Here is a 27,665-nt window from a genome sequence, read left to right as displayed (position 1 = left end):
TCTTCTGTTTTAGGGGAGGTGATCCTTCCAAACCTGTGCCATTCCCAGAAGGAAGATCACGGACATCCTGGTACTGATCAGAGATGCCATCTGTTATGTGAAAGACAGAAACATGGGCCTTGTCCTAAATTTTGATTTTGAAAAAGCTTTCGATCAGGTCTCACACCAGTACCTCTTCAAGTGCTGCAAAAAATGGGCTTCCTGGAAAAGTTCCTATCTGGGTGGGACTGCTGTATGGGGATATCACCAGCAAAATCCTTGTAAATGTGCATCTGTCAAAAGCAGTGGGAGTACACTGTGGCATCTGTCAGGCCTGTCCATTATCTCCTCTTCTGTTTGTGGCCTGTATTGAACCACTGGCACAGGTCTTGAGAAGGGACCAACGGATCAGTGGGCTGGGTATCCTGGGGAGGATAACCACCAAGTGTGTTTTTTTTTATATGGACGATGGCAACATTTTATTCACTGACCTTTTATCCATTGACAGGACTCTGGACAGGACTGACTGGTATGGACCAGCCTCTGGGGCGAGACTGAACAGAGACTGAACAGAGACAAGACAGAGGCCCAATTTTTCAAACCATGGGCAGACCCAGACTTGACCAGACTACCACTGACTGTTAAAACAACGGACATAAGGGTACTGGGTGTAAAGTTTGAGCGGGAAGGAGGAGGGAGTGGAAACTGGAATGGGATTTTAGGGATAGTGAGACTGGGATTTTGGGGACTTCGACAGCTGACTTTTGAGGGCAAGGTTTAAATCATTAAGGCTGTGATTTTGCCAGGGCTTGTATTAATTAGTTCTGTTTTTATCCCCCCAAGAGCAACATTTTTAGCCCTGGACCGGATGCTGTTTCACTTCCTGTGGGGAAGCAAGTGGGAGAGGCTGAGGAGGGAGGTGGTCAAGAGACCCAGGTCCAAGAGGGGGGGGGGTTAAAGGCTTGCCTGACCTCTTCTTGTTCCTACATCATCTAAATAGGCTGCGGCATACGCTTGGTGCGGTTTTAGGACCTTGTCCATTAGCCGTTGAAAGGTGGTTGGGGCCCCATGTAAGCCTGACGGTGTATTGAAACAAACCGTCAGGGGTTGCAAAGGCTGTTTTTTCTTTGGCTCTCACCATTATTTGACCAGGTAGGCTAGTTGAGAACAAGTTCTCATTTACAACTGCGACCTGGCCAAGATAAAGCAAAGCAGTGCGACACAAACAACAACACAGAGTTACACATGGCATAAACAAGTGTACAGTAACACAATAGAATAAAAAAAGAAAGTCTATATACAGTGTGTGCAAATGGCGTGAGGAGGTAAGGCAATAAATAGGCCATAGTAGCTAAGTAATTACAATTTAGCAAATTAACACTGGAGTGATAGATGTGCAGATGATGATGTGCAAGTAGAAATACTGGTGTGCAAAAGAGCAGAAAAGTAAATAAAAACAATATGGGGATGAGGTAGGTAGATTGGATGGGCTATTTACAGATGGGCTATGTACAGCTGCAACGATCTGTTAGTTGCTCAGATAGCTGATGTTTAAAGTTAGTGAGGGGAATATAAATCTCCAGCTTCAGCGATTTTTGCAATTCGTTCCAGTCATTGGCAGCAGAGAACTGGAAGGAAAGGCGGCCAAAGGAGGTGTTGGCTTTGGGGATAACCAGTGAGATATACCTGCTGGAGTGAGTGCTACGGGTGGGTGTTGTTATCGTGACCAGTGAGCTGAGATAAGGTGGAGCTTTACCTAGCAACGACTTATAGATGACCTTTTAGGGAGTGTTTGACAGTGATGAGGGGTGTTCGTTTGACCGCAGACCCATAGCGGATGCAGGCATTGAGGCAGTGATCGCTGAGATCCTGATTGAAAACAGCAGAGGTATATTTGGAGGGCAAGTTGGTCAGGATAATATCTATGTTGGTGCCCATGTTTACTGATTTAGGGTTGTACCTCTTGAGTTCCTTGATAATTTGTGTGAGATTGAGGGCATCTAGCTTAGATTGTAGAACTGCCGGGGTGTTAAGCATATCCCAGTTTAGGTCACCTAAGAGAATGAACTCTGAAGATAGATGGGGGGCAATCAATTCACATATGGTGTCCAGGGCACAGCTGGGAGCTGAGGGGGGTCTATAACAGGTGGCAACAGTGAGAGACTTATTTCTAGAGAGATTCATTTTTTTTAAATTAGAAGCTCGAACTGTTTGGGGATAGACCTGGAATGTATAACAGAACTTTGCAAGCTATCTCTGCAGTAGATTGCAACTCCTCCCCCTTTGGCAGTTCTGTCTTGACGGTAAATGTAGTTGTGGATGGAAATCTCAGAATTTTTGGTGACCTTCTTAAGACAGGATTCAGACACAGTGAGGACATCAGGGTTGGTGGAGTGTGCTAAAACAGTGAGTAAAACAAACTTAGGGAGGAGGTTTCTGATGTTAACATGCATGAAACCCAAGCTTTTTCGGTTACAGAAATCAACAAATGAGAGTGTCTGGGGACACACAGGGCCTGGGTTAGCCTCCACATCACCCGAGGAACAGAGGAGGAGTAGGATGAGGGTACGGCTCAAGGCTATCAAAACTGGTTGTCTAGTGCATTGGGGACAAAGAATAAAAGGAGCAGATTTCTGGGCGTAGTAGAATAGATGCAGGGCATAATGTACAGACAGGGGTATGGTGGGGTGCGTGAACAGGGGAGGTAAATCCAGGCATTTTGTGACGATAAGAGAGGTTGCATCTCTGGACGCACTAGTTATGCTGGGTGAGGTCACCGCATGTGTGGGAGGTGGGATGAAGGAGGTATCTGAGGCATGTTGAGTGGGACTAGGCGCTCCGCAGTAAACTAAAACAATGATAACTATCCTAAACAACAATATACAAGGCATATTGACATTCGAAAGAGACATAAAGCAATCACAGGTGTTGATTGGGAGAGCTAGCAAAGACAACAGCTAATCAGCTAAGACAACAACAACAGGTAAAATGGCAATGAATGGGCAGAGAGGGTCAGTTAACTACACACAGGGCCTGAATTCGAGGCTGGGGCCGACAGATAAACAAAATGGAGTACCGTGATTAATGAACAGTCCAGCAGGCATCAGCTATGTAGCCAAGTGATCATAGGGTCCAGTGAACAGCAATAGATGAAACAGGGAAGCCGCTGGGTAGTCGTTACTACCTAGCAAGCGGGAGACACGGCGTTTAAAGTTAGCAAGCAGGGGCTAGTAGAAGCGCCAGCTCCGACAAAGGCCGGTTGAGGGTACAGTGGATGGAGTTACGTCGGCAGACCAGTCGTGGTGGAACGGCGGGGCTCCTTGTCAACAAAGGGTCCAGGCCAGTTGGCGAAAGAGGTATTGTAGTTGTAGTAATTACGTTTGCTAGCCGGGAGATGCGCCTGGCTCGCGGCTAACTGGTGCTAGCTTCGGGGCAGGGGCGTTAGCCACTATAGCCACTCGGTAGCAGCTAGCTAGCAGCGATGATCCGATGCAAAGGTCCAGAGCTTACGGCAAGTATCAGGTGGAGTAGTGGATTCTAGCTGTGTTGGGGAAGAGTCCGGGAGGCATCAGCTGAGTAGCCGAGTGATCACTGAGCAGGCCGGGAGGTGGACCTGGCTCATAGCTAGCGTCAGGGCTGGGCCACTCGGTGGCAGCTAGCTAGCTGTGATGATCAGGAGTAATGGTCCAGGGCTTACGGCGGGAATCTGGCGTTGTAGTAGAGAAAACAGTCCGATACTGGTAGGGAAACAATATCATGAGCCGTAAACTCAGTTCGGCCAAGTACCTCTGAAAACACATCTGTTTTTCTGGATCAGGGTCTTTACTTCCTCTACTTGTGCTAGGGACAGAGTAGGTGAAATGTTTACTTCGGTCTCCTGAGTGGGTGTGGGGTACGTGACCATTAGTGTTTCTCTCTCTCTCCATGCTTTTAACAGGTTTTAATATGATAGATCTGTTCCGGGGGCCGTCGACCTGGCTGTCAGAGCCGATAATGAACTTATCCTATTCTCTCCAGTACTTCATATGGCCCTTTCCATGTGGCTAGTAGTTTGCACTATCGTGGGGACCAGCACTAACACCTTATCGCCCAGTTGAAATTCCCTCAGGGTAGCCTGCCAGTTATAAGTGTGCCGCTGGTGCTCTTGTGCTTGTCTCATGTGCTCTCTGACGATGGGCATGACTGTGGCTATCCTGTCTTGCATTGCCGTGATGTGCTCTATAACGCTAGTATACGGGGTGGATTGGGGCTCTCAGGTTCCCGGGCGAGGTCTAAGATTCCCCGGGGGTGCCTCCCATATACCAGCTCAAAGGGGGAAAACCCCAGCGAAGCTTGAGGAACCTCTCTAATGGCAAACATCAGATACGGCAACATGCAATCCTAGTTTTTCCCATCCTTATCGTTTACCTTCCTGAGCATTGACTTCAGGGTGCAGTTGAATCTCTCAACCAGCCCGTCCGTCTGAGGATGGTAAACCGATGTCCTCAACTGTTTCACCTGCCACAATTTACAAAGGTCCGCAATAAGGCGGCACATAAAGGGTCCCCTGGTCAGTCAGGATCTCCTTTGGAACCCCTACCTTGGTGAACAGGAGCACTAATTCCTTGGCAATATTTTTGGAAGCCATCGTCCGAAGGGTAATGGCTTCTGGGTAGCGAGTGGCATAATCTCGAATGACCAGAATGTATTGGTGGATTTGGGTAGTGGGCCCACTATATCCATCGCTACCCTCTCAAATGGCATTTCGATTATGGGGAGTGGCACTAACGGGCTTTTAACAGCTGGTCTGGGAGCTGTTAACTGGCACTCCGGGCACTCTCCACAATGCCGAGCCACTTCAGCCTGAATTCCTGGCCAGTAAAACCTCCTTACAATCCTGTCTCGGGTTTTATCAATACCAAAAGGTGTCCACCCAGAATGTGCTCGTGAGCTAGATCCAGTACTGTCCTCCGGTACCGGGTGGGGACCAGCAACTGTTCCACCACATCAACCCCTATTTTTGAGACTCTACACCAAACCCTTTTTCACGATGAAGTGGGGAAAACTTTTAGGCACCGTCCCATCATTTATGGGAGTACCATCTACGACCTGCACATCTGCTCTGGCTTGCTGCAGGGTTGGATCCTGAAATTAGTCAGGGACCCTGCCAGGTCTGTTGGTTCTAGATAGTCGTCCTCTGGATCCAGATCTACCCTGGCCCCACTAGTACCGGGCTGCTCGTTATGGACGAGGTCTGCCACTTCTTCCTCATCCTCCCCTACAAGCACCTGTGACGTTGGCCCCTGGGAGACCATCTCTTTTCTTGGCTTTGGTTGAAGGCTACATGCTACTTCCTGCTTGGTCAGGGTTGTTGGCTTCTCAAAAATGCCATTCTTTTGGCCTAACTTCGCAAAGTATCGACCCAGTATTACATCATATGGCATCTTTGGGACCACGCCGACCTCATAATCTAGCAGCCCGTTCTCGGTTTGTATGCTCACTTAGGCTGTGGGGTATGAGCGGGTATCCCCATGAATGCACGTAACACTGATATCCTGACTTGTATCCAGTTTATGAGTCGGCACTAGGTTTGCAATGACCAGGGTTAGCATACTGCCGGAATCCAACAGTGCTTCAACCGCTTTCCCTTCAACCTTCATCATGCACATGTTTGTTGTGCCTGCTCAGTTGTTCCTGCCGTACAATACCGTTCAACCAGGCCCACGAGATGGTCGGCAGAAAGTACCTCATTCTGGCCAACCCATCGTCGAACTTCTTGGGGTAGACCTCGCTGAAACTGGTTGAGTAAGATGATCTCAACGATCTCGGCGGATGAACGGGTCTCCGGTCGCAACCATTTCCGTGCCAGGTGAATCAAGTCGAACATCTGTGTTCGGGGGTTGTCCAGGTCGGTAGGACCACTGGTGGAAGCGATGTGCCCTCACGGTATCGGTCACTCCCAGTCTAGTCAAAATCTCTCCCTTTAGTTTATCGTAATCATGTGCATCAGGTTTTTTCATCCATATGCTTCCACATCATCCTGCTTTATCATTTTCTGAAGAAAATGATTGGCCCGCCTCTGGGTATTTGCAGCTGGTAACTGAGCCCCAATTTGGTCCGCTAGCCCCTTTAGGCCTTCTCTTAACTCCCGGGTATTTCTCTCTTGCTCCTCTCTGAGCAGCTGGTTGGTGCGGTGCTGGACCTGTAACGTGTCCTGATACATTCGCATTGCATCCTGATGAGCTATTTGTTGAACTCTAGTTGCCTCATACTCCATACTTATTTCCCCGAGCAAACTGTCGTAACCAAACAAAGCCACAAAAAAACCTGACTCCCCTTTCGAGTGCTAACTGAAAAAAATATATATTCTACCTAACCAGCAGTATGGTCAGTCCATATGCCCGCATTCTCCACCACGTGTAACAAACCTCTTCAAGATTAGGAGAGTTTGTTGCGAATTAAGCGTGGATACATTGGTCAGAGCCAAAGAATATCAAAGTTTGACATGCAGCCAATTAATTTGCTTTTCTGTACCAGATTACTTGATTCTTTGCACATGAAGCCATGATCTTCCCTCACCCAAAAAGTTCAATAATAATCAACACTGCAGGAGTGCACACATCATTACAATTCAAGTCTTTACGGATTCACTGATATTTGGTTCTGGGACTAAAGAGTCTTTTGCAATAGTTTGCTGAAGCGAGGTTCAAAAGGTTGTTTGCAAGCATTATTTTCCTTGTCTGGATTAGTTTCACACCTCCACATTTCAAATCAACTAGGATGTGTTTGTATAAGGCAGATACACAGGGATGAGGTAGTAAAGAATTAAAGTGGTTAAGCGCTGAATGCTGGTTGTGGTGATGGGCAGTGAGAATTTTATTTGATCATTAAAAAGTTGAAGACCAGATACTTAAAACCATTGAGGACAAAACATAATAAAGCCTGAGAGCTTATTTCCATTGTGTTCCTCTAGGATAGGCAACACACACGCTATTGCTAACAACGCCAACGTTGCATAATAAATGTGTAAATGCTTTTCACAAACTTAAAAAGTGTGTGCGTTTAGCCTCCACTACATCCCTGCAGGTGCATCTTCAGGGTGTTCTGTTTCAGTGTAAATGAAAAAATTTCAAGAGAAGCAGCTCTACCTCTGAGTGACTTCAGAAAAAGGTATGCCGCTGTCTTTACAATAGACATGGCAGCAATATTGATTCACCTACACAGAAGCCTACAATGCAAGAGCAAAAAGACAGAACAATATACAATTTCACTTTGTAATAACAGACAATGACAATTTGAGTGAAGACACAGTTGTAATGTTTCATTTCAAGTTATTCACACAAGTGATCAGTGTTCAAAGTTAATATACTTTGTAATTGATTAACCTATGCCTTCGTCCACTCCCTTGGAATTTGAGTTGATCACTTTCACACCGGCGGGAACCCCAAGAGTACCGAACTGGTATCGATCTGTGAGCCCCCAGATATAGGCAAACTCGGGTGGTTTTTAGTATACATTCAGTTACATTGAAACATTGATCAAAAAAAATCCCCACCAATTGAACCAGCTGTGCAAGCCACAAAAGAGTTAGCTGGTTTTAGCGCAGGCTGGATATCTCTTGCTGAAACTTAAACAGAGAGCTGTAGAAGTCCCTCAGAAGCACATAAATCTGTTTTCTTGGTAGCCGAGCTAACGAAAAGAGTCCCTGGATGGAGTTTGTCTAACCATAAACTACAGAGTTAAGGACTGATGGAGTTGAGGGTCAATTCCATTTCAATTCTGGAAATGAATTGAAATCCCAATTCAGGAATTGAAAGAAATCCTCTTTGAAAATGCTTAAATAAATAAATGAAGTAATGTCGATAAGAATAAATATAATTTTTCAAATCTTGAATTGGAATCTAAATTCTTCTCCTGAATTCATGGTATCTGAATCTCTGCTAGTGAGACCAGTGCATGTTGTCAAAGTCTACTGCGTCTCCCAGGTTGGCATCAGTCTCCAGCAGGCTCATGATGACGGCCATGGCAGCCTCATCGTTGCTCAGGATACCGAGGCCTGGTCCCACCATGCTGTCCAGGTCCATCTGGGAGCTCTCTCCTGGGGGAGAATGGGCTGTCATCAAAATCAACCAATACACAAAGTTATGTTAGTCATACAGTTGAAGTTGGAAGTTTACATACACCTTAGCCAAATATATTTAAACTCAGTTTTCCACAATTCCTGACATTTAATCCACGTAAAAAATCCCTGTCTTAGGTCAGTTAGGATCACCACTTTATATTAAGAATGTGAAACGTCAGAATAATAGAAGAGAGAATGATTTATTTCAGCTTTTATTTCTTTCATCACATTCCCAGTGGGTCAGAAGTTTGCATACACTAGTATTTGGTAGCATTGCCTTTAAATTGGTTAACTTTGGTCAAACGTTTCAGGTAGCCTTCCACAAGCTTCCCACAATAAGTTGGGTGAATTTTGGCCCATTCCGCCTGACAGAGCTGGTGTAACTGAGTCAGGTTTGTAGGCCTCCTTGCTCGCACACACTTTTTCAGTTCTGCCCAAACATTTTCTATAGGATTGAGGTCAGGGCTTTGTGATAGCCACTCCAATACCTTGACTTTGTTGTCCTTATTAAGCCATTTTGCCACAACTTTGGAAGTATGCTTGAGGTCATTGGCCATTTGGAAGACCCATTTGCAACCAAGCTTTAACTTCCTGACTGATGTCTTGAGATGTTGCTTCAATATATCCACATCATTTTCCTCCCTCATGATGCAATCTATTTTGTGAAGTGCACCAGTCCCTCCTGCAGCAAAGCACCCCCACAACATGATGCTGCCACCCCCGTGTTTCACGGTTGGGATGGTGTTCTTCGGCTTGCAAGCCTCCCCCTTTTTCCTCCAAACATAACGACAGTCATTATGGCCAAACAGTTCTATTTTTGTTTCATCAGATCAGAGGACATTTCTCCAAAAAGTACGAACTTTGTCCCCATGTGCAGTTGCAAACCGTAATCTGGCTTTTTTATGGCGGTTTTGGAGCAGTGGCTTCTTCCTTGCTGAGCGGCCTTTCATGTTATGTCGATATAGGACTCGTTTTACTGTGGATATAGATACTTTGTTACCTGTTTCTTCCAGCATCTTCACAAGGTCTTTTGCTGTTGTTCTGGGATTGATTTGCACTTTTCGTACCAAAGTACGTTCATCTTTAGGAGACAGACCACGTCTCCTTCCTGAGCGGTATGACGGCTGCATGGTCCCATGGTGTTTATACTTGCGTACTATTGTTTGTACAGATGAACGTGTTACCTTCAGGCCTTTGGAAATTGCTCCCAAGGACGAACCAGACTTGTGGAGGTCCATCATTCTTTTTCGGAGGTTTTGGCTGATTTCTTTAGATTTTCCCATGATGTCAAGCAGAGGCACTGAGTTTGAAGGTAGGCCTTGAAATACATCCACAGGTACACCTCCAATTGACTCAAATGATGTCAATTAGCATATAAGAAGCTTCTAAAGCCAAGACATCATTTTCTGGAATTTTCCAAGCTGTTTAAAGGCACAGTCAGCTTGGTGTATGTAAACTTCTGACCCACTGGAATTGTGATACAGTGAATTATCAGTGAAATAATCTGTCTGTAAACAATTGTTGGAAAAATGACTTGTGTCATGCACAAAGTAGATGTCCTAACCGACTTGCCAAAACTATAGTTTGTTAAAAAGACATTTGTAGAGTGGTTGAAAAACGAGTTTTAATGACTCCAACCTCAGTGTATGTAAACTTCCCTAACCAAGGGATCACTCTAAGTATAACTAAGTAACCCAAACATACACTTAAAAAACTGTCTGATTGATTACAGTCTAGGTAAATGAAAGATCATGTAAATTGCTTCTAAGATTGCAATCTGGTTTCCGAGCTGGTCATGGGTGCACCTCAGCCACGCTCAAGGTCTTAAACGATATCATAACCGCCATCGATAAAAGACAATACTGTGCAGCTGTCTTCATCGACCTGGCCAAGGCTTTCGACTCTGTCAATCACCTCATTCTTATCGGCAGACTCAACAGCCTTGGTTTCTCAAATGACTGCCTCGCCTGGTTCACCAACTACTTCTCTGATAGAGTTCAGTATGTCAAATCGGAGGGCCTGTTGTCCGGACCTCTGGCAGTCTCTATGGGAGTGCCACAGGGTTCAATTCTCAGGCCGACTCTTTTCTCTGTATTCATCAATGATGTCGCTCTTGCTGCTGATGATTCGCTGATCCACCTCTATGCAGACGACACCATTCTGTATACTTCTGGCCCTTCTTTGGACACTGTGTTAACAAACCTCCAGACCAGCTTCAATGCCATACAACACTCCTTCCGTGGCCTCCAACTGCTCTAAAATGCAAGCAAAACTAAATGCATGCTCTTCAACCGATCACTGATCAATATTAGACTGTAAACTCTCCTTCCAGACTCACATTAAGCATCTCCAATCCAAAATTAAATCTAGAATCAGCTTCCTATTTCGTAACAAAGCATCCTTCACTCATGCTGCCAAACATACCCTCGTAAAACTGACTATCCTACATATCCTTGACTTCGACGATGTCATTTACAAAATAGCCTCCAACACTCTAATCAGCAAATTGGATGTAGTCTATCACAGTGCCATCCGTTTTGACACCAAAGCCCCATATACTACCCACCACTGCAACCTGTATGCTCTCGTTGGCTGGCCCTCATTACATATTCATCGCCAAACCGACTGGCTCCAGGTCATCTATAAGTTTTTGCTAAGCCCGCCTTATCTCAGCTCACTGGTCACCATAGCAGCACCCACCCGTAGCACGCGCTTCAGCAAGTATATTTCACTGGTCATCCCCAAAGCCAACTCCTCCTTTGGCCACCTTTCCTTCCAGTTCTCTGCTGCCAATGACTGGAATGAATTGCAAAAATCACTGAAGCTGGAGTCTATATCTCCCTCATTAACTTTAAGCATCAGCTGTCAGAGCAGCTTACCGATCATTGCACCTGTACATAGCCCATCTGTAAATAGCCCACCCAACTACCTCATCCCCATATTGTTATAATTTTTTTTGCTCCTTTGCACCCCAGGATCTCTACTTGCACATTCATCTTCTGCACTATCTATCACTCCAGTGTTTAATTGCTAAATTGTAATTATTTCACCACTATGGCCTATTTATTGCCTTACCTCCCTAGTATTACTACATTTGCACACACTGTATATAGATTTTTCTATTGTGTTATTGACTGTACATTTGTTTATCCCATGTGTAACTCTGTGTTGTTTGTGTTGCACTGCTTTGCTTTATCTTGGCCAGGTCGCAGTTGTAAATGAGAACTTGTTCTCAACTGGCCTACCTGGTTAAATAAAGGTGAAATAAATGTTTTGAATAAAATGACTTTGTATAGGATTTTGAATGGTAACTACCTGTGTCCATATGTGTGTCGCTACCAGCGTATGTGGCCCCCTTTGAAGCAGACTCTGATCCAGACTTGCTCACTGTATCTGAGTCAGTCACCTCCTCATTTGGCATCTGCAAGAGGACAAGTGGGTACATAATAATACATAACATCTTTACTCTATAGATTTTTTGATAAAAAGTTCCATTCACAAAACAATTCAAGCGCACCTATTAAGAGGGGTAATATTTACCCTGGTTATTGATAAGTTAAAGTACATCAAAATATTAATCAGTTTAAAAGTTTGTAGTCTATGCAAGGCATATGTTCATAGGGAGAACTCCAGGGGTTATGGTCGTGACCTGCATGTAAAAAACACCATGCGCTCTCCCTTTATGCTGTAATGAAAATAGTTTTTTTTTTTTAATAGTCAACATGCAACTACTGCCTCCCTAAAGACACTGTAGGATGAGAAGGGAGGTAGGTAAGGCGACTCACGTTGGCATGAGAGGAGACCATTGAAGACCTGTCCTGAGGTGGACAGAAGGGACTGGAGGTTCCACTGGATGGAGAACAATTGACCCTGCACAGACACAGAGACATTGTCTATGCAACGGAGACATTTTGGCGGTGGAAGAAAGCAGAACTAATGTAACAAAATGTTCAGGAGCCAATAAAACAAAAAACGATGTAAGCTGACTGTACAAGTACCAGCTTCCTCCTGGTGGTCAAACAAAGCTCTGTAAAACAATGCCATAATACACGCAACACACCTGTTGGAGTCCAAGAGCTCGTTTGCTATCTGGGTCCCTATGCTGCCAGCGTAGATCATAGTGGCCATGCCACTGGAGATGCCAGGGATAAGGATAGTACGTTTGCTCTCTTCTGTAACAGAGGGAGGGGTCAGGACAGTGAGCTGAGGTCGGTCCACACACCCAAACAACATCCAGAATGACCAGGACAAATATTCCTTTCCGTACCGTCCAACAGCTTGGAGCTGCTCGGCTGTTCAGTTTCTGTGTGACCGGGTCCCCTGTGTGTGGAGAGGGAACAGACGACAAATCATTGTACATCCCTTGTATGATGTCATTAGTACAACGCTGAGGACTCTTGAACAACAGCTACATTTTGGGTCCAAAATGGGACAATTTTGACTGTAATTGTGTCTTGACTCGAAGCAGATTATTAAATGAAATGTATTTTACTGAATATCATTATAGATTGTTCAAACCACATTCTAGACCTAATGTGAAAAGGCACTTACAAAACTCGGTTTGTTGACACAATAAACTCCACTTCTTTGGTCCACGGGTTTATAAAACTAAACCACTGACTTTGAAGCATGACGAAGGAGCCATGTTTTGTTTTGAACTTGTAGCAGCTGGTCTCAATCTTCTCTTTACTGTGGAGAACTGTTGAGACACAAAACAGCACTTCTATCACTGAAATGTGCTTGAATCACCCCCCACCCCCCCAATAAAAAAACAAGTAATGTACAGGTTATTATGGTGTAATTACCATTTTACCATGCGACAAAGGTAAGAACCTGGTCATTTTCTGTAACCCAAAATAAAGTGCAACCGAAATATAATTCATATCTGTTTGAGATACGAAAGACAACCAAACTATTCAAAATTACCTTTCCTATGTGTCTCTGCGAGGTGTTGCAGGTCGTCCTGGTGGAAGTACTCGTAACAAGACGTCCCCAGTAGTTCCTGTGGCAAGTAGCCCAGAACAGTAGTGGCTCTGAAGGACAGAGACAAGGAGGCTGTTATTCTCTATAAACCCACGACAGTACCAGGTTGATATCTTCTGTCCACTTACCAGCTCTAACTATGTACATCATTTCAGAAAGGCACAATAAATACTAACTATAATCATCAATATACATGATGCAGCCTTTCTGTTTCTATGGAAAAGAGTAACTGGAATGATTGTCAAACATTCGACCACGGTAAAGTGAGCTTGGTTCTTGGTCTCTGAATTGGGATCAAATGCCAAAGTAGAAATGATCTCACTCAAAAGTAACAAAAATAAAATCACTTACAGATAATATGAATTATACTGTAAACATACAGTTGAAGTTGGAAGTTTACATACACTTAGGTTGGAGTCATTAAAACTCGTTTTTCAACCACTCCACACATTTCTTGTTAACAAACTATAGTTTTGGCAAGTTGGTTAGGACATCTACTTTGTGCATGACACAAGTCATTTTTCCAACAATTGTTTACAGACAGATTATTTCACTTATAATTCACATTATCACAATTACAGTGGGTCAGAAGTTTGCATAAACTAAGTTGACTGTGCCTTTAAACAGCTTGGAAAATTCCAGAAAATGATGTCATGGCTTTAGAAGCTTCTGATAGGCTAATTGACATCATTTGAGTCAATTGGAGGTGTACCTGTGGATGTATTTCAAGGCCTACCTTCAAACTCAGTGCTTCTTTGCTTGACATCATGGGAAAATCTAAACAAATCAGCCAAAACCTCAGAAAAAAAAGTGTAGACCTCCACAAGTCTGGTTCATCCCTGGGAGCAATTTCCAAACGCCTGAAGGTAACACGTTCATCTGTACAAACAATAGTACGCAAGTATAAACACCATGGGACCATGCAGCCGTCATACCGCTCAGGAAGGAGACGTGGTCTGTCTCCTAAAGATGAACGTACTTTGGTACGAAAAGTGCAAATCAATCCCAGAACAACAGCAAAAGACCTTGTGAAGATGCTGGAAGAAACAGGTACAAAAGTATCTATATCCACAGTAAAACGAGTCCTATATCGACATAACCTGAAAGGCCGCTCAGCAAGGAAGAAGCCACTGCTCCAAAACCGCCATAAAAAAAGCCAGATTACGGTTTGCAACTGCACATGGGGACAAAGTTCGTACTTTTTGGAGAAATGTCCTCTGATCTGATGAAACAAAAATAGAACTGTTTGGCCATAATGACTGTCGTTATGTTTGGAGGAAAAAGGGGGAGGCTTGCAAGCCGAAGAACACCATCCCAACCGTGAAACACGGGGGTGGCTGCATCATGTTGTGGGGGTGCTTTGCTGCAGGAGGGACTGGTGCATGTGGATATATTGAAGCAACATCTCAAGACATCAGTCAGGAAGTTAAAGCTTGGTCGCAAATGGGTCTTCCAAATGGACAATGGCCCCAAGCATACTTCCAAAGTTGTGGCAAAATGGCTTAAGGACAACAAAGTCAGGGTATTGGAGTGGCCATCACAAAGCCCTGACCTCAATCCCATAGAAAATTTGTGGGCAGAACTGAAGAAGTGTGTGTGAGCAAGGAGGCCTACAAACCTGACTCAGTTACATTAGCTCTGTCAGGAGGAATGGGCCAAAATTCACCCAACTTATTGTGGGAAGCTTGTGGAAGGCAACCTGAAACATTTGACCCAAGCTAACCAATTTAAAGGCAATGCTACCAAATACTAATTGAGGGTATGTAAACTTCTGACCCACTGGGAATGTGATGAAAGAAATAAAAGCTGAAATAAATAACTCTACTATTATTCTGACATTTCCCAATCTTAAAATAAAGTAGTGATCTTAACTGACCAAAGACAGGCAATTTTTACTAGGATTAAATGTCAGGAATTGTGAAACTGAGTTTAAATGTAGTTGGCTAAGGTGTATGTAAACTTCCGACTTCAACTGTAAATCAAACTGGACTGACGCCTTCAATGCACTCTCTGCTGTTGGTCAGAAGATCTCACCACCAGTGTTACATTTTAGGACAGCCTGGGTCACAATAACAAATTCACATACGTGAACGTGCTCCCGTTGTGAAATGGAGCTGCCTATTTGTCAATCGATAAGTTAGGTCTTTATCTTGACATGCTTACTATATAAAAAATGATATTTCCAACACAATGTTCCAAGTAAACATTTTTCAACTTATAATCTGTATTTCAAACCAATAGTATTAGTATTGTACTGTTGCCATCTCTTGAAATAATCAGTACAGTCATCTCTTCAAGGGGTATATTGTCTCATTTGGAATGCATTCAGACCAATTACTGGAAAACTTGGGGTAACCCCATTACACTTACAGCCACTGTGGTATGGGTAGGGGATGCCATGGCAAACCCTATCCAAGATGACTGCCTGCCAGGCCTGCCTTAACCAACGTCATTGCTTTTCTCTTTATTTGTTTCTTTCGCTGTTAATACAAGCACAGGTTGGGTTACCCAGGGTATAACTGTAATGTTAACCAAGGCCAATTTAACATTACAGTATGTATCAAAACATACTCAACTCAGCAGAAAGAGATAGAATCTGAACAAAACTCTGAGAACAATACGCTATGAAAGTTACCAGGAAGTGACTGCCCCTCAGCCTTGTAGTTTTTTAACTTTTGTAGGCTTTTTGAATGGTCTACAATGGGCAAAAACGTAGTGCAAGGGTCTTAAGTGCAAAAATTCGGTAAAAACAAATATAACTGTATATACTGTATATATTACGAATTTGATTATATAATCGGTAAGCCTGTTCAAAAGATTAGCGGACTTGATCCAGAAGTAAATTGAAAGGTATAGAGTATATAGAGTAAATCGAAAGGTATATTACTTTCACAGGGTATAGATTCTGTTTTATTTTCCTCCCAGTGTTTTTCACCACGTGAAGGCTATGCCCACAATGCCCCCTTATGAACAATATTGGTTCAAAATTATGCCAACACTTGCCAAGAATATTTGATAATGAGCGAAAATCGCAAAAAGGTTTGTGGAGGGAATAAGAGGCCCAACTTACCGTTGGTCCACAAAGGTGAACTTGCCGTCAATTGCAAAGCGAGTGACAAACTGGGTGGGTTTGACCTTGACCTCTCGTGAGGGCTGACAGGCATTGTTAGGGTGAACGCGGCACACAGCAACCAGGCAGGACAGATGGGAGGACTCGTTATCGTCGCTCTCAGCATCCAGCTGGGTGGAGGGCCAACTCCGCATGTAACCAGTGCAATGGACAGTGCAGTATCGCTGAGACTCTACAGGGGGAGACAGTGTACATAAAACTTGTGTTTACACTTAACCCCTACATGCAATTCCAATCAAGGCCATATCAGGGCTAACCTCAGTGAGGTGGAATCAAGAAAAATAAATTGTGCTTCTGGGTTGATGACCACTACATTTTGCTCTGTTCTTACGATGTATTGAGTGAAGGTGTCTCTGCATGGCTCTCTCACCCTTTTTCTTGGGGCTGCTGGGCTGGATGGTTTTGTCTTCTGTCTTCATAACTGTTCTGCTGTGCTTCATGCGGCAGAAGAAGGAGCGCCGTGCCCCTGTACACAGATGAACTGCTCCCACAGGAAGGTCCTGCACCTGTAACCCTGCTAAAGAACCAGGAGAGCCTATGATTCAACAACATCATATCATATTTATAATATAAAAAAAAACACATTGAAGACAGAACATAATAAGAAAGTGACTGTGACCTCAAAAGAGAACGAGGGCAAAGTGTAAACCAGTAAAGCAACAACAAACAGAACGCAGGCTCTCTGCTCTTTCCCCTGTGCTAATAGAACTGAGATAAAAGCTGCAACTTTCTTTAAAGTAATACCGTTATAGTGGTGACATAGCTTTAACTGCATCTCAACAAGACACAAACAAATCAAAACAGAGAAATAGATATGAAAATCCCAGAAACAGATACATTTAAATAGTCTTTGCAGACTTACTTTTGGCATCTATGAGCCGTTCACGAGGGTATAATCCTGAGGCTGACAGCTGCTCTTTCACTTTACTAATGTCCTTCGGGTGGACATAATCAAAAAGACTCTGTCCAATTAGTTCCAACTGTAAACAAAAACAGCACTTTAATTATCAGAACCAAACTATTAATCTAAGAACCCGGAACCAAATATTGTGTGAGCTAGCTAGCTAGCCAACTATACTTCTGAACTAGGGGAAACAACTGATTCAGATCCCCACTTCAGAACCACCTGAACTTTCTGATTAAACCTCCGGTCTCCACTTCAAGCATCATCTCCACAATATAAAGCATGAAACAGATTCAGATATAACTTTACTTTGGTACAGAAATTATAAGGTATTAAAAGGGAATTTCAGTATTTTACATTTTGATGTTAGATAGTTCCTCACCATGTAAGTAGTCTATGGGCCAGGAGAATACATGGTTCAGTTCTCTTTAGACAGCCACTACAAACGTCTGCTAACTTTAGCCACCGCTAGCTAACAATCAATGAGAGTGGTAGGGGCATGGGGTGCCTGTTACAAATGGCCAAAGAAAACCAAACCATGGAACTAAATGAATGGGATAGCACTGTTAAGTAATGGACTTTTCCTAAAGTTGTCATTGAGAGTATTTAAGTGGATAACAGATAGGATTGAGTGATAGTGACATTGTTGGAATCCACCACAATAATTAGCTCAATTTAGAATTAAGTAGTAAATTAAGACTGCCAGACCTGCTTATCGTATATTATAAACTGGGTGGGTCGAGCCCTGAAAGCTGATTGGCTGAAAGCCGTGGTATATCAGCCCGTATACCACACCCGCTCTGGCTTTATTGCCTAAGTATAACCAGTTCACTGACCCGACTGTAGTTGAGGAACTTCAAGACGGATTCTGAGGTAAAGAGGATCTTCCCCCTGTCACAACTCACCACGAACAGGAACCCATCTGCAGCCTGGGGAAATGAGACACGGCACGACCTCAATATATTTCAATCTGGATCCATGAAAACACTGACACTGCTACAGTATTTTGAAACCATCAGTGTGTATCCACTCTCTCTGTTTACTCTAAAATGGCAGACTCTGTGTGACAAACATGCACACTTGTGGGAGATCAGAGCAGGCAAAGGTTAAACAACAGAACACTCCAAGCGAGGGGAAAGAACTGGCTATTTCTATATGATTTAATTCTACATAGAATTGAGCGGTTGACACATCCTGTTCTAATTAGGGATTTTCCAGAGTAAAGTTAGTTAATGACTGAATGGAAAAATACTGTAGCAAACCCAGAGGGTATACCTGTGTTACTGTCCAAGAAAGAAAGTGTATACTTAGAGTCTGAAGAAGAAACATGCCCACCGCGCTCTCATAACTTTGGATAAAATGTAGCACTTTGAAGATAAAAACCACACAATTGTAGATTTCACCTCATCATTGTAATCATAAAGGAATAATCCTAGGTCACTATATTATTGGTTAATATTATATTTCCCATATCAATACCAAAATTATCAGCTATTTTTGGAGCCTAGAAGACTCAACACACAAAAACTGAAATTGACAGACCACATAATCCTACCCCACTGTTGTGACTGCTGCCACAATACCAAATGGGATTGATTTTGGTTGATTGGAGAAAGAGATTGAGACAGATTGAAGGGCGGCCTACCGTGAGCACCAGGTGCTTGAGATCATCCTGAGGCAGAAACGAAGGCTTGCGTTTGTAGTTAACGTCAGTAAAGGAACTGCTGGCACCTGCTGACGAGACGAACACAGCACTGAGCTGTTGTCTGTGTTGTACCTGTCCCTTAGGAGCTCGACATTTCTATCATAAAGTTTTTTGAGTTAAAAAAATATAGAAATATTAAATCTATATATATATATATATATATATATATTATCAGCAATGAACGCAGCAAAGAACCAAGCTATTTATGCACAGCTGTGTATTTTACGGCCACAATGTGTCCTAGGCTCTTACTGCATTAGTATAGCTTCATGAGACCTACCTTAAAGAGATGTGTGGTGCTGCACAGATTGCCTGGTGTGATACTGTATTGTAGGGGCAGTTTTGGAATGATGAGGCCTACCTTTCAGGGCTTTGAGATGCTGCACAGCCATTCGCAGAACCGTGAGTTTGTCAAGCTTTTTGGCCATGGGGTTCCAGGAGGGGATCATGGCTGACAGCTCGTCAATAAGGATGTTCATTTTGTCCCTCCGCCGCTTTTCAATTTGGCTGTGTGGCTCCCTGTGAGTGAGGGCACAAATACACTTATTTGTCTCTCTCACACATATCTCACACACTTAAGTATACAGGTGTCTGATGGGTTGCTATCAAGTCAGCATGATATCATTTAGGGTGTGTGTGTTATTGTTATTATTGGCGTTACGTTGATGTGGTTGCTCGCATCGTACCACCAGCTTCAGTATTGGTATTAGTATTACTAATACTGTAGTATTATGTCATATATAATATTAAAGTATCCTCCTGTTTGCTAAAGCCAGTTCAGTCAAAAATGGGATTTTCCTGTGTTTTATATACATTTCCGCAACATGGTGTTGGAATAATACTGTGAAATTGTGAAAATGACGATAATACCCTTTTAGTGTAAGAGTTGTTTGAAATGACAACCTGAAATTTCAGCCAGTTTTGGTGGGATGGAGTTTTGGCCTGCCTGGTGAATCTGCCAAACAGCTAGTTTTCAGTTTTCCCCTGGACCACTCAGACAGTCCTAGAGAAATTCTTGCTCGAGAAACTGCTCTTACTAAGAAGCTATTTGTGTTTCTTTTGACCATGTTGATTGAAAACAGTCAAAGTAAGGTACTTAATTGTTACCCAGAAGTGATTTGACATTGAGATTTTTTTTAACGGCTGCATTTGGCCTTTAACTCCCTTTCAATATACCAAATGAATATGTATGCCCAGGCTCTTACCTGAAGCATTTTATTGTCACCTGTTGATCATCGTCTTCCGATCTGAATTGGAATGGGAAATAGTTATGATTATTTAAAATGATTCATTTCAACACTTGGCCTGGCTCTGAGATATCTTGCCAAGATTAGTGCTGAAATAAAATTCATTGCTAAAGAATCTTCAAATACCTGCTCTGTTGCTCCTCCATTTCAGCATCACCATTTTCCCTGCATAGAGAACACAAAATATAAGTCCACCGGGTAAGAGACAAAAATAAGAATGTTGTTATTTTTATGCTGATTTATGAAAGGTGAGGTCTCTCTGCTCTTACCTGTTGTCTATATCCCCCTTCCGTTTCCTAGACAGCTCTTGGATTGGCATGGCTCCTGCCTTGTGGGGGGTTATGACATTAGGCATGGCTCCTGCCAGGTGGGGCGTTATGACGTCAGGCCGAGAAACAGGAAGGCTATTGGTTTCTCCTAACTGCAAGGGTCCTAAACCACAGGCACAAGAACCATACAAAACTGACACATTAGCTTAGATTTCTCATCATTTGTAATTCACCCACGGTCAAATCGATGCATTATTGTAGCACTGACACCATTACGGAGACAAAATGGGTTGGTGTTTTGTTTAATTCCCGAGATTATTATATTTGCCAATGTTGGAAACCTCCATGAATAACATTCACATATCCCCGATAATCAACTGAAACCCTCAACTGAGGACTGACAAAATAAAATAACGAATGAATGCAGTTACTTGCTTTCCCCAGAAGATGGCCCAAATACCAACTCAATGGATGTTGACCTCAAGCATCCTATACACATGGTTGGAACGTTGTATCACTACAAGCTGCCTGGGAGTGTGCAAAATATTGTGTCAAAAGTTTCAAAATAAAAATACTTTTAAACCGTCTTAAAAATATAAATGTTCTTGTGTTGATCAGTCACATAATACGTGTGTATGCACTAACTAACATCCACTTGAGAGGACCGTAAATAAACTCTCAATTGTAAGCCTATTGACAAATGTTCATCAGTGTAAATTAGTTTTAAGTTCAGCTAACTGGAAATTGCCTTACATCTTGTAACTGATCATCTTGAAAGCCATAAATCTGGCAGGTGAGGTGAATGAACTCTCCAACCTAAATCAGCCTACCAGACACCAACCTCTGGCAGACATTTTCTCCCGGCTGTCGCGCAGCACGTGATGAGTTACCATTAGAGGGCGTCTAACCACTGGCTTTATCCCAGTTTTCCCCCAGCATGTGTTTGACTGATGGTTTCTGCTATCGCCTTACCTCACGGCTTATATAATGCTGTAACATTGACCTACTTCCTGCACGTCTCCCCATTCTACGGTGACATTTTATTTGAAATATTGTTTAAAAGGTGCTAGATGTTTTGGGATTCTAATGCTTCTAATGTAACAAATGTTTATAAATAATGGTTAATGAACTAACCTAGACTATATCTAGGAATTTTGGGGTAATTTCTGACATTGAGGTGGAATGCAGAAAATATTCCAGCCCTGCCCTCTCTCTTCCTTTTCCTGCAGGCATCTCACCATGCATGAGAAATTGTAGTAGCATAAAAGCAAAACAAGTGGAAATATCCCACAGGTAGAGATGGTAGTGGAACTACGGTAATTTTTTATAATTTTGCTAATTCTGTAGTTGTATCATCATGTAGGGTTAATCTCCATTTAGTTATTTTTCAATTTTCATGAAAATAGTTAAGACAAATCTGAAAAAGTTTGTTGCACAATCAAGTAGAAACATTGTGGCTTTTTGATGTTTGACAAAGACAGTGAGTAGCTCAGGGTTGAGGTACATTTAGAATGCTTTGATACATTAACATTTATTAACTGAAAATTGATATAAATGATGTTCTAATCATACATTTCATAAAATCCAACACAATTGTAAAGCGAAGAGTGGAGATCCCTATTTTGCAGTAACTAACTAAAGGGGAAGACAATGTCATATCAAATACAATTAGGCAGTTATGTGGGGAACTAGTTGTGCTACACATTCATTTGGTTGACCTACTTCGAATCAAAGTTCATCAAGGGACCAGAGAAACCCCTGGTAAATACGCAGCTGGCCAGGCCAGCCTCTCTATGTCATCTCCTGCTGTTGTGCCTTTGAACAAGACAGTTAACCCTTATATGCTCAGTGTGCTTCCAACCCCTTAGGGTGTGTGTGTCTTAGGGGGATTGGGATACAAGCAGAAACTAATTTCTGTTCACTGAAAGAAAAAATTGACAGTATTCTTCTTAAATGTTGATCCAGTTCTTGTCACTAATAGGAGATGCAGAGGGAAACACAAACTCACTGACAACTGGGAACCAGACATCAACAAGTTCCCTGGTTGTGCAGGACATGAGTGGGTGGTGCAGAAACCAGGTAAATTGAATCACCTTGAATGATACACTAAATTACACCTGGCTTCCTAAGAGATGACAAGTAAGGCTTGTGTGACGGAGTGAATTGGAGCTTGCTAATACAGCTTCTGAACCTTCCATGGATGATGCCCTCTCCTGGCTGGATAAATGTGGCGAGGATCGCACTACTCCATTGGACCAAGTCTTCAGCTGATGATGATGATAATGATGAAAACCCTGGCAGTCACAGCCCATATAAATGAATGGCCCCTCAAAAGGACTCTCCCTCATCAGATGAGATTCCTGTGGCTGGTGCCTCATAATAAACCTCCCCTATCCCTCACTACTCACGTGCCACTCTCACACAAGAACCCCAGTGTGTTGATAGGGTTATTGGTACAACTAGAACATTAATGTCTAAAAGTTGATTAGACAGCACAGCAGTATGATGTTATGGCAGTATAAGGTTATGGCAGTATGATGTTATGGCAGTATCTAGTTAAAGCAGTATTGGTGAGTATCCGAGTTCAGATTCCCTATCCCGATTATATTCACTGAAAAAAATGCATGTAGTTTATCACCTGATAAACAAGGGTACTTATACTAATTACTAGTTTACATTACACACATCTTTCTCCATTCAAATTCTATATTATACTTGTAGGAAATCGTAGACACCCGATAGGCTAGTTATTAGTGTCCAGGTTTACATGATGCACTTTCTCATCTCCCCATAACCTCTCATGGAAAAAGGGAGGTTCCAGTGAAGTTGTCCTGCACAAACGTCATCAATCTTACATGTAAAAGCCTAGAATGAATTATGCGTTAATCATTAATTTATTTAACTAGGCAAGTCAGTTCAGAACAAATTCTTATTTTCAATAACAGCCTAGGAACAGTGGGTTAACTGCCTTGTTCAGGAGCAGAACAGCAGATTTTTACCTTGTCAGCTTGGGGATTCGATCTTGCAACCTTTCGGTTACTAGTCCAACGTTCTAACCACTAGGCTACCTTCCTCCCCAGCGAATTATGGCTAATCATACCTCCTTGTGTTTGCACATTTTCTGTCAGAGGAATGTTAGCTTTACACTTCCATTAATTTAAGGAAGATTGTTTTTATTATCTGAGAATAGTTCCAATCCTTTGGCCGTCTTTTAAGCCAACGGGGAGGCAACTCTACACCTGTCACACTGGCCAATCTGACTAGTTCACCCGAGGACAGCCATTCCCCTTTCACTCCCACAGGAATCACCCCACCCCCACACCAACCTCTGCATTGGTTTTGAATAATACTAGGGGCCAGACAAAACGGCAATATCATGTTGGACACATGCATACATGAGATGAGGTACAATACTAAGAAAGAGGGCTGACAGTAGAATACATTTTGTTTATTCAAATATACAAAACAGAGGGAATACATCTTGTAATGGGGGAATCTATGCTATTCAGGCGAAGTACAGTTGACTGTTGGGCAATACGGTTTTAACAATTGGTTGCCTAACAGAGTACTATGTAATACATTATTTCCTCTGTCCATTCTCTTTATCCATTTCTGTGTAACGTTTGTCATCCTAGAACACCTTTAGGTCTGGTACTACTTTAAGATCAATAATTATTAAGGTCAGGAATAAATAAATATTGTTACAGTAATTGGGTGATAAGCCTACAACACCATTAAGAATTGTCAACCAATGTCCAGAGCAAGACTGTCAGTAGTCTCCCAAAAAGGATAATGTTGTTATTGATAAAGGAAAGTCACACCATATTTGCTTATTGTGTCCCTTTGCTTTTCATATTGTTAACGTGAAACTATAGTCCTATATAAACCAACCCAGGACATGTTATTGGGGTATGATGGTAATGCATAAAGACTAGAGGCAAGATTTTTCTTTTTTTAATCCCAAGTGTTGCAGCTTGATTGACCTACAGTTTACCTCTTATATAAGAGTCCAAACGCTCACGTGCAGCTTGCGTTGAATAGTTATCAAGTTATAGGCTCTGGTATTTTACAAAATAACTGAACACAGGCCTACATAGCCTAAACAAATTACATATTGGCCAAAGCGCAGCTAGCCTATTTGATGTAGCATATAGGCTCAATTAAAATGTGCCAGGCAGGCCTATACATTTTTTACAAATGTTTTATGCTGCAAATAGGTATTATTTTCAAAGGAGCGACATGAGTGACCATATTCAAACTACATTCATAACATGTACATTATTGGATGTTATGTACAAATTACAGAATGGGAAATGGTGTTATTAAGCATGCATGCTGCATATTAGCCTAGCTTGGACGTTCGGGATCGAACAATAGTTGTTTTGGGCTGCGTTCTAATAAATCCACCCACCCACCTTGAGAATTTGGAAACTGTTTCATAACCCACTTATTGAAAATATTCTTTAACATTTTACCATGCATCGCCAGAATCACAATGCGGTCATGGAGATCAAGTTACGAACATGTGGCAATGCATCAGAATGCTTTAGACATAGGAAATTCCCCTCCCCAAAAGTACAAATTTGCTGCGATACATTGAAATTCTACAACTATGAAAACATGTAGGCTAGGATATGACTTTAGGCTACCCAAACACATATATAAAACACTATTTAGGCTATACGTGCGACTGAACAGGATATGGTGCAAACTTAATCCAAGCATAAATTTCGTGATTGGTGCCATTTTATTTGATTAACAGGCTAACCGACATTGGTAATTTTGCCTATACTAATAATCTAAGGCATGAACAGTATCTATTTTACACTAGGTTTACCATAAATACAATTCCACCATGCACATATTCTAATAAAATCACGCCAACTCCTACCTGCGAAATTACATGGTAGAATGCCACAAATATGTTCAAAATTATTAAACTTCCACGAGCGCGTCCCAGGACTTCCTCGAGTGTGCTCCACTGATCTACTGACCTACATTTTGGGGGAGAACCAAAATTGTTTTTCAAAGCGAAAGACATGGAAACAGCTCCCCTCAATCCCACCCGGCGCATAGCATCAACTACAATAAACTATTATCACCTCATAGCCTAGAGAACTCACACGTGGTGCTTTCAAGACAACTCGGAAAGATCAGAACCTCCAAGTGAGAATTTGCGTACGGTTTTTGCGTAGTTTCCTATTGGTTGATTTTGATCCTTTTCAACCTGGAGCTCAGTTTCCGAGTTGTCTTGAACGCGGTACAAATATGTAAACCGGTACCTGTTCGTTTGTCTGCGGTCCAGTCATTGCCGCCGGCGGCTAAATTCTCTTTGGACATGGCTGGAGCCGGTCAGCAGCAACCCGGCGCCGCAGAACATGCGGAAGTGGTAGGGTAGCCTAAATGTGGTACAAGTAGCCTACTGTAGGAGAGATGGGGAGAAGAGGCGGGGGATTGTTGTATAAATTAACTTTATTTTTTCGTCCCCTCTCTCTGTACTAAGGCGGGGAGGGGGTAGACATACAAACGTAGACCTACACGTGCAAGGATAAAGTAGCCTCCTGGGTAATGAGGACACAACTCCAGGAAAACGCGGAAGAGGTCAATCTGTCTTCCCCTCTATCACCAGTCACCACTACACTCGCATTCATTCACTCAAACCACCCGTGAAGGGGACACTCTGTTCATTGCATTCACACACAATCGTTTCGTGGGCTATAGTCTAGCCCAGAGCAAGTAGGACAACCATTCATGAAACACCAAGATTTCACTTTCATTACAATTTTAATTAAAGAGTATTCTGCATGAGTCCCTTATCAATAGGCTATAGTGTAGCTCATATTTCAGCCTGATTTAGGAATGAAACGTTCATTTTATCCTCTAAATGATAGGCTAAAGTGTAATTTTGCATCTATTTGAGGGAAAAGTGATTGTCTATATAGGCTACTACACAGGCTCCCTATAATTGAACGGTTTCGTGTTGTGAGTGAAAACACTGCTTTCTCGTGTAAATATCCGTGTCCAACCTGACAAATTACCATATATAAGTAAACTCATTCGAGTGGTCTTTTTCCCCCTCTTTCGAACATATGTTTCTCACCTGTTATTCGAGACATCTGCACGAGACTTTATGCAAGTGTAAGTATGCACTTGCCAAACAAGAATCGCGTTGACCTAAATATTATTGCGTTATACAACCATATAACCGTCACGTGTAGCAGCTGTCTCATTACCCGTCTGAAGCCCGGGGTGAAATCATTAGTTCAAACAGTTGCATTCCGTTTTGCAACTAAAACGAGTTTCTATTGGACAAATTGAGGCAAGTCAATCCACGTTCGTTCCGTTTGCTTTCTTTTAAGAAACGGTTTGCAACATAATCGGCAGAATTGAATACAGCCTGTCTACAGCGAAAGTAAACGTGCGTCTCAGAGCACTTTACAGCACCACAACGTTATATAAATGTGTGAAGAAAAAAATAGCATTGTATAGGTTAGTCTTGAGCGTCATGGATTGAGGACATTTACAACGAGTTGTCTTTTACGCATGACCATTTGTCACTGTGATATCTTAAAGTTGTCACGACACTGCGAATAAATACATTGCACCACAAGTTTGCCTACATGTATTTACGCTATTATCTAGCCTACAAAACATTGTCATAAGTCTGTAAAATAGGCTGTATTTGGCAAAACGTCTTGCCTTGGCGAATAATAGGCCTATGCCTCTGAGTGACAATAGGTAAATCCAATGGATGGTAAAACATAGGCTACAACCGTGAGACGTTATTTATTATTGTGTAGCCATAGCATTGTAGTTCTACATGCGATGTCACAACATCCGTGTTACACGTAACCCAAACCGTCTGTGCGCGTGCGCCATCGGTACAAAATAAATGTATGCACCCCACACCAAACGCGATCACTACATGCAGGCTAAAATATCAAAACAAACTCTGAACCAATTATATTAAATTGGATGACAGGTCAAAAAGCATTCAACATGTATGGCATTTTAGCTAGTTAGCTTGCACTTGTTAGCTAATTTGTCCTATTTAGCTAGCTTATTTGGCCTGGGATATAAACATGGAGTTGTTATTTTACCTGAAATGCACAAGGTCCTCTACTCTGCCAATTAATCCACACATATAACGCTCAACCGAATCGTTTCTAGTCATCCCTCTTCCTTCCAGGCTTTTTCTTCTCTTGACTTTATATTGCGATTGGCAACTTTCATAAATTAGGTGCATTACCGCCACTGACCTCATTTGTCTTTCACTCACATGGGTATAACCAATGAGGAGATGGCACATGGGTACCTGCGTCTATAAACCAATGAGGAGATGGGAGA

General features: G+C 42.5%; 1 protein-coding gene across 1 annotated transcript; it reads right to left on the bottom strand.

Moving 5' to 3' along the window:
• Positions 1 to 6,821: 6,821 nt before the first annotated feature.
• LOC120032224 (aryl hydrocarbon receptor nuclear translocator-like protein 2) lies at positions 6,822 to 27,285 on the bottom strand. The gene is made up of 17 exons (XM_038978213.1): positions 25,601 to 27,285; positions 20,319 to 20,481; positions 20,176 to 20,214; positions 20,008 to 20,049; positions 19,164 to 19,321; positions 18,743 to 18,831; positions 17,934 to 18,026; positions 17,056 to 17,173; positions 16,564 to 16,710; positions 16,134 to 16,365; positions 13,007 to 13,113; positions 12,632 to 12,779; positions 12,348 to 12,400; positions 12,141 to 12,252; positions 11,866 to 11,950; positions 11,396 to 11,501; positions 6,822 to 8,071 (listed from the first exon to the last, which is right to left on the bottom strand). The coding sequence occupies exons 1-17, from the start codon at positions 25,656 to 25,658 to the stop codon at positions 7,899 to 7,901; spliced, it is 1,923 nt and encodes a 640-aa protein (XP_038834141.1). The 5' UTR covers positions 25,659 to 27,285; the 3' UTR covers positions 6,822 to 7,898.
• Positions 27,286 to 27,665: the final 380 nt, after the last annotated feature.

Source organism: Salvelinus namaycush, chromosome 38 (assembly GCF_016432855.1).
Source record: "Salvelinus namaycush isolate Seneca chromosome 38, SaNama_1.0, whole genome shotgun sequence".
NCBI classification, from domain to species: Eukaryota; Metazoa; Chordata; class Actinopteri; order Salmoniformes; family Salmonidae; genus Salvelinus; species Salvelinus namaycush.
The sequence above is the reverse complement of the archived record's forward strand: the minus strand, read 5'-3'. Positions and strand labels throughout refer to the sequence as shown.

Excerpts from the sequence above, each read along its gene's own strand:
- LOC120032224 (XM_038978213.1), bottom strand. The coding sequence starts at position 25,658 with ATGTCCAAAGAGAATTTAGCCGCCGGCGGCAATGACTGGACCGCAGAC. Across the intron at positions 12,401-12,631 it reads GTGTCAACAAACCGAGTTTT|GGGACCCGGTCACACAGAAA; the intron begins GTAAGTGCCTTT and ends CTCCACACACAG. Across the intron at positions 12,253-12,347 it reads CAGCTCCAAGCTGTTGGACG|AAGAGAGCAAACGTACTATC; the intron begins GTACGGAAAGGA and ends CCTCTGTTACAG.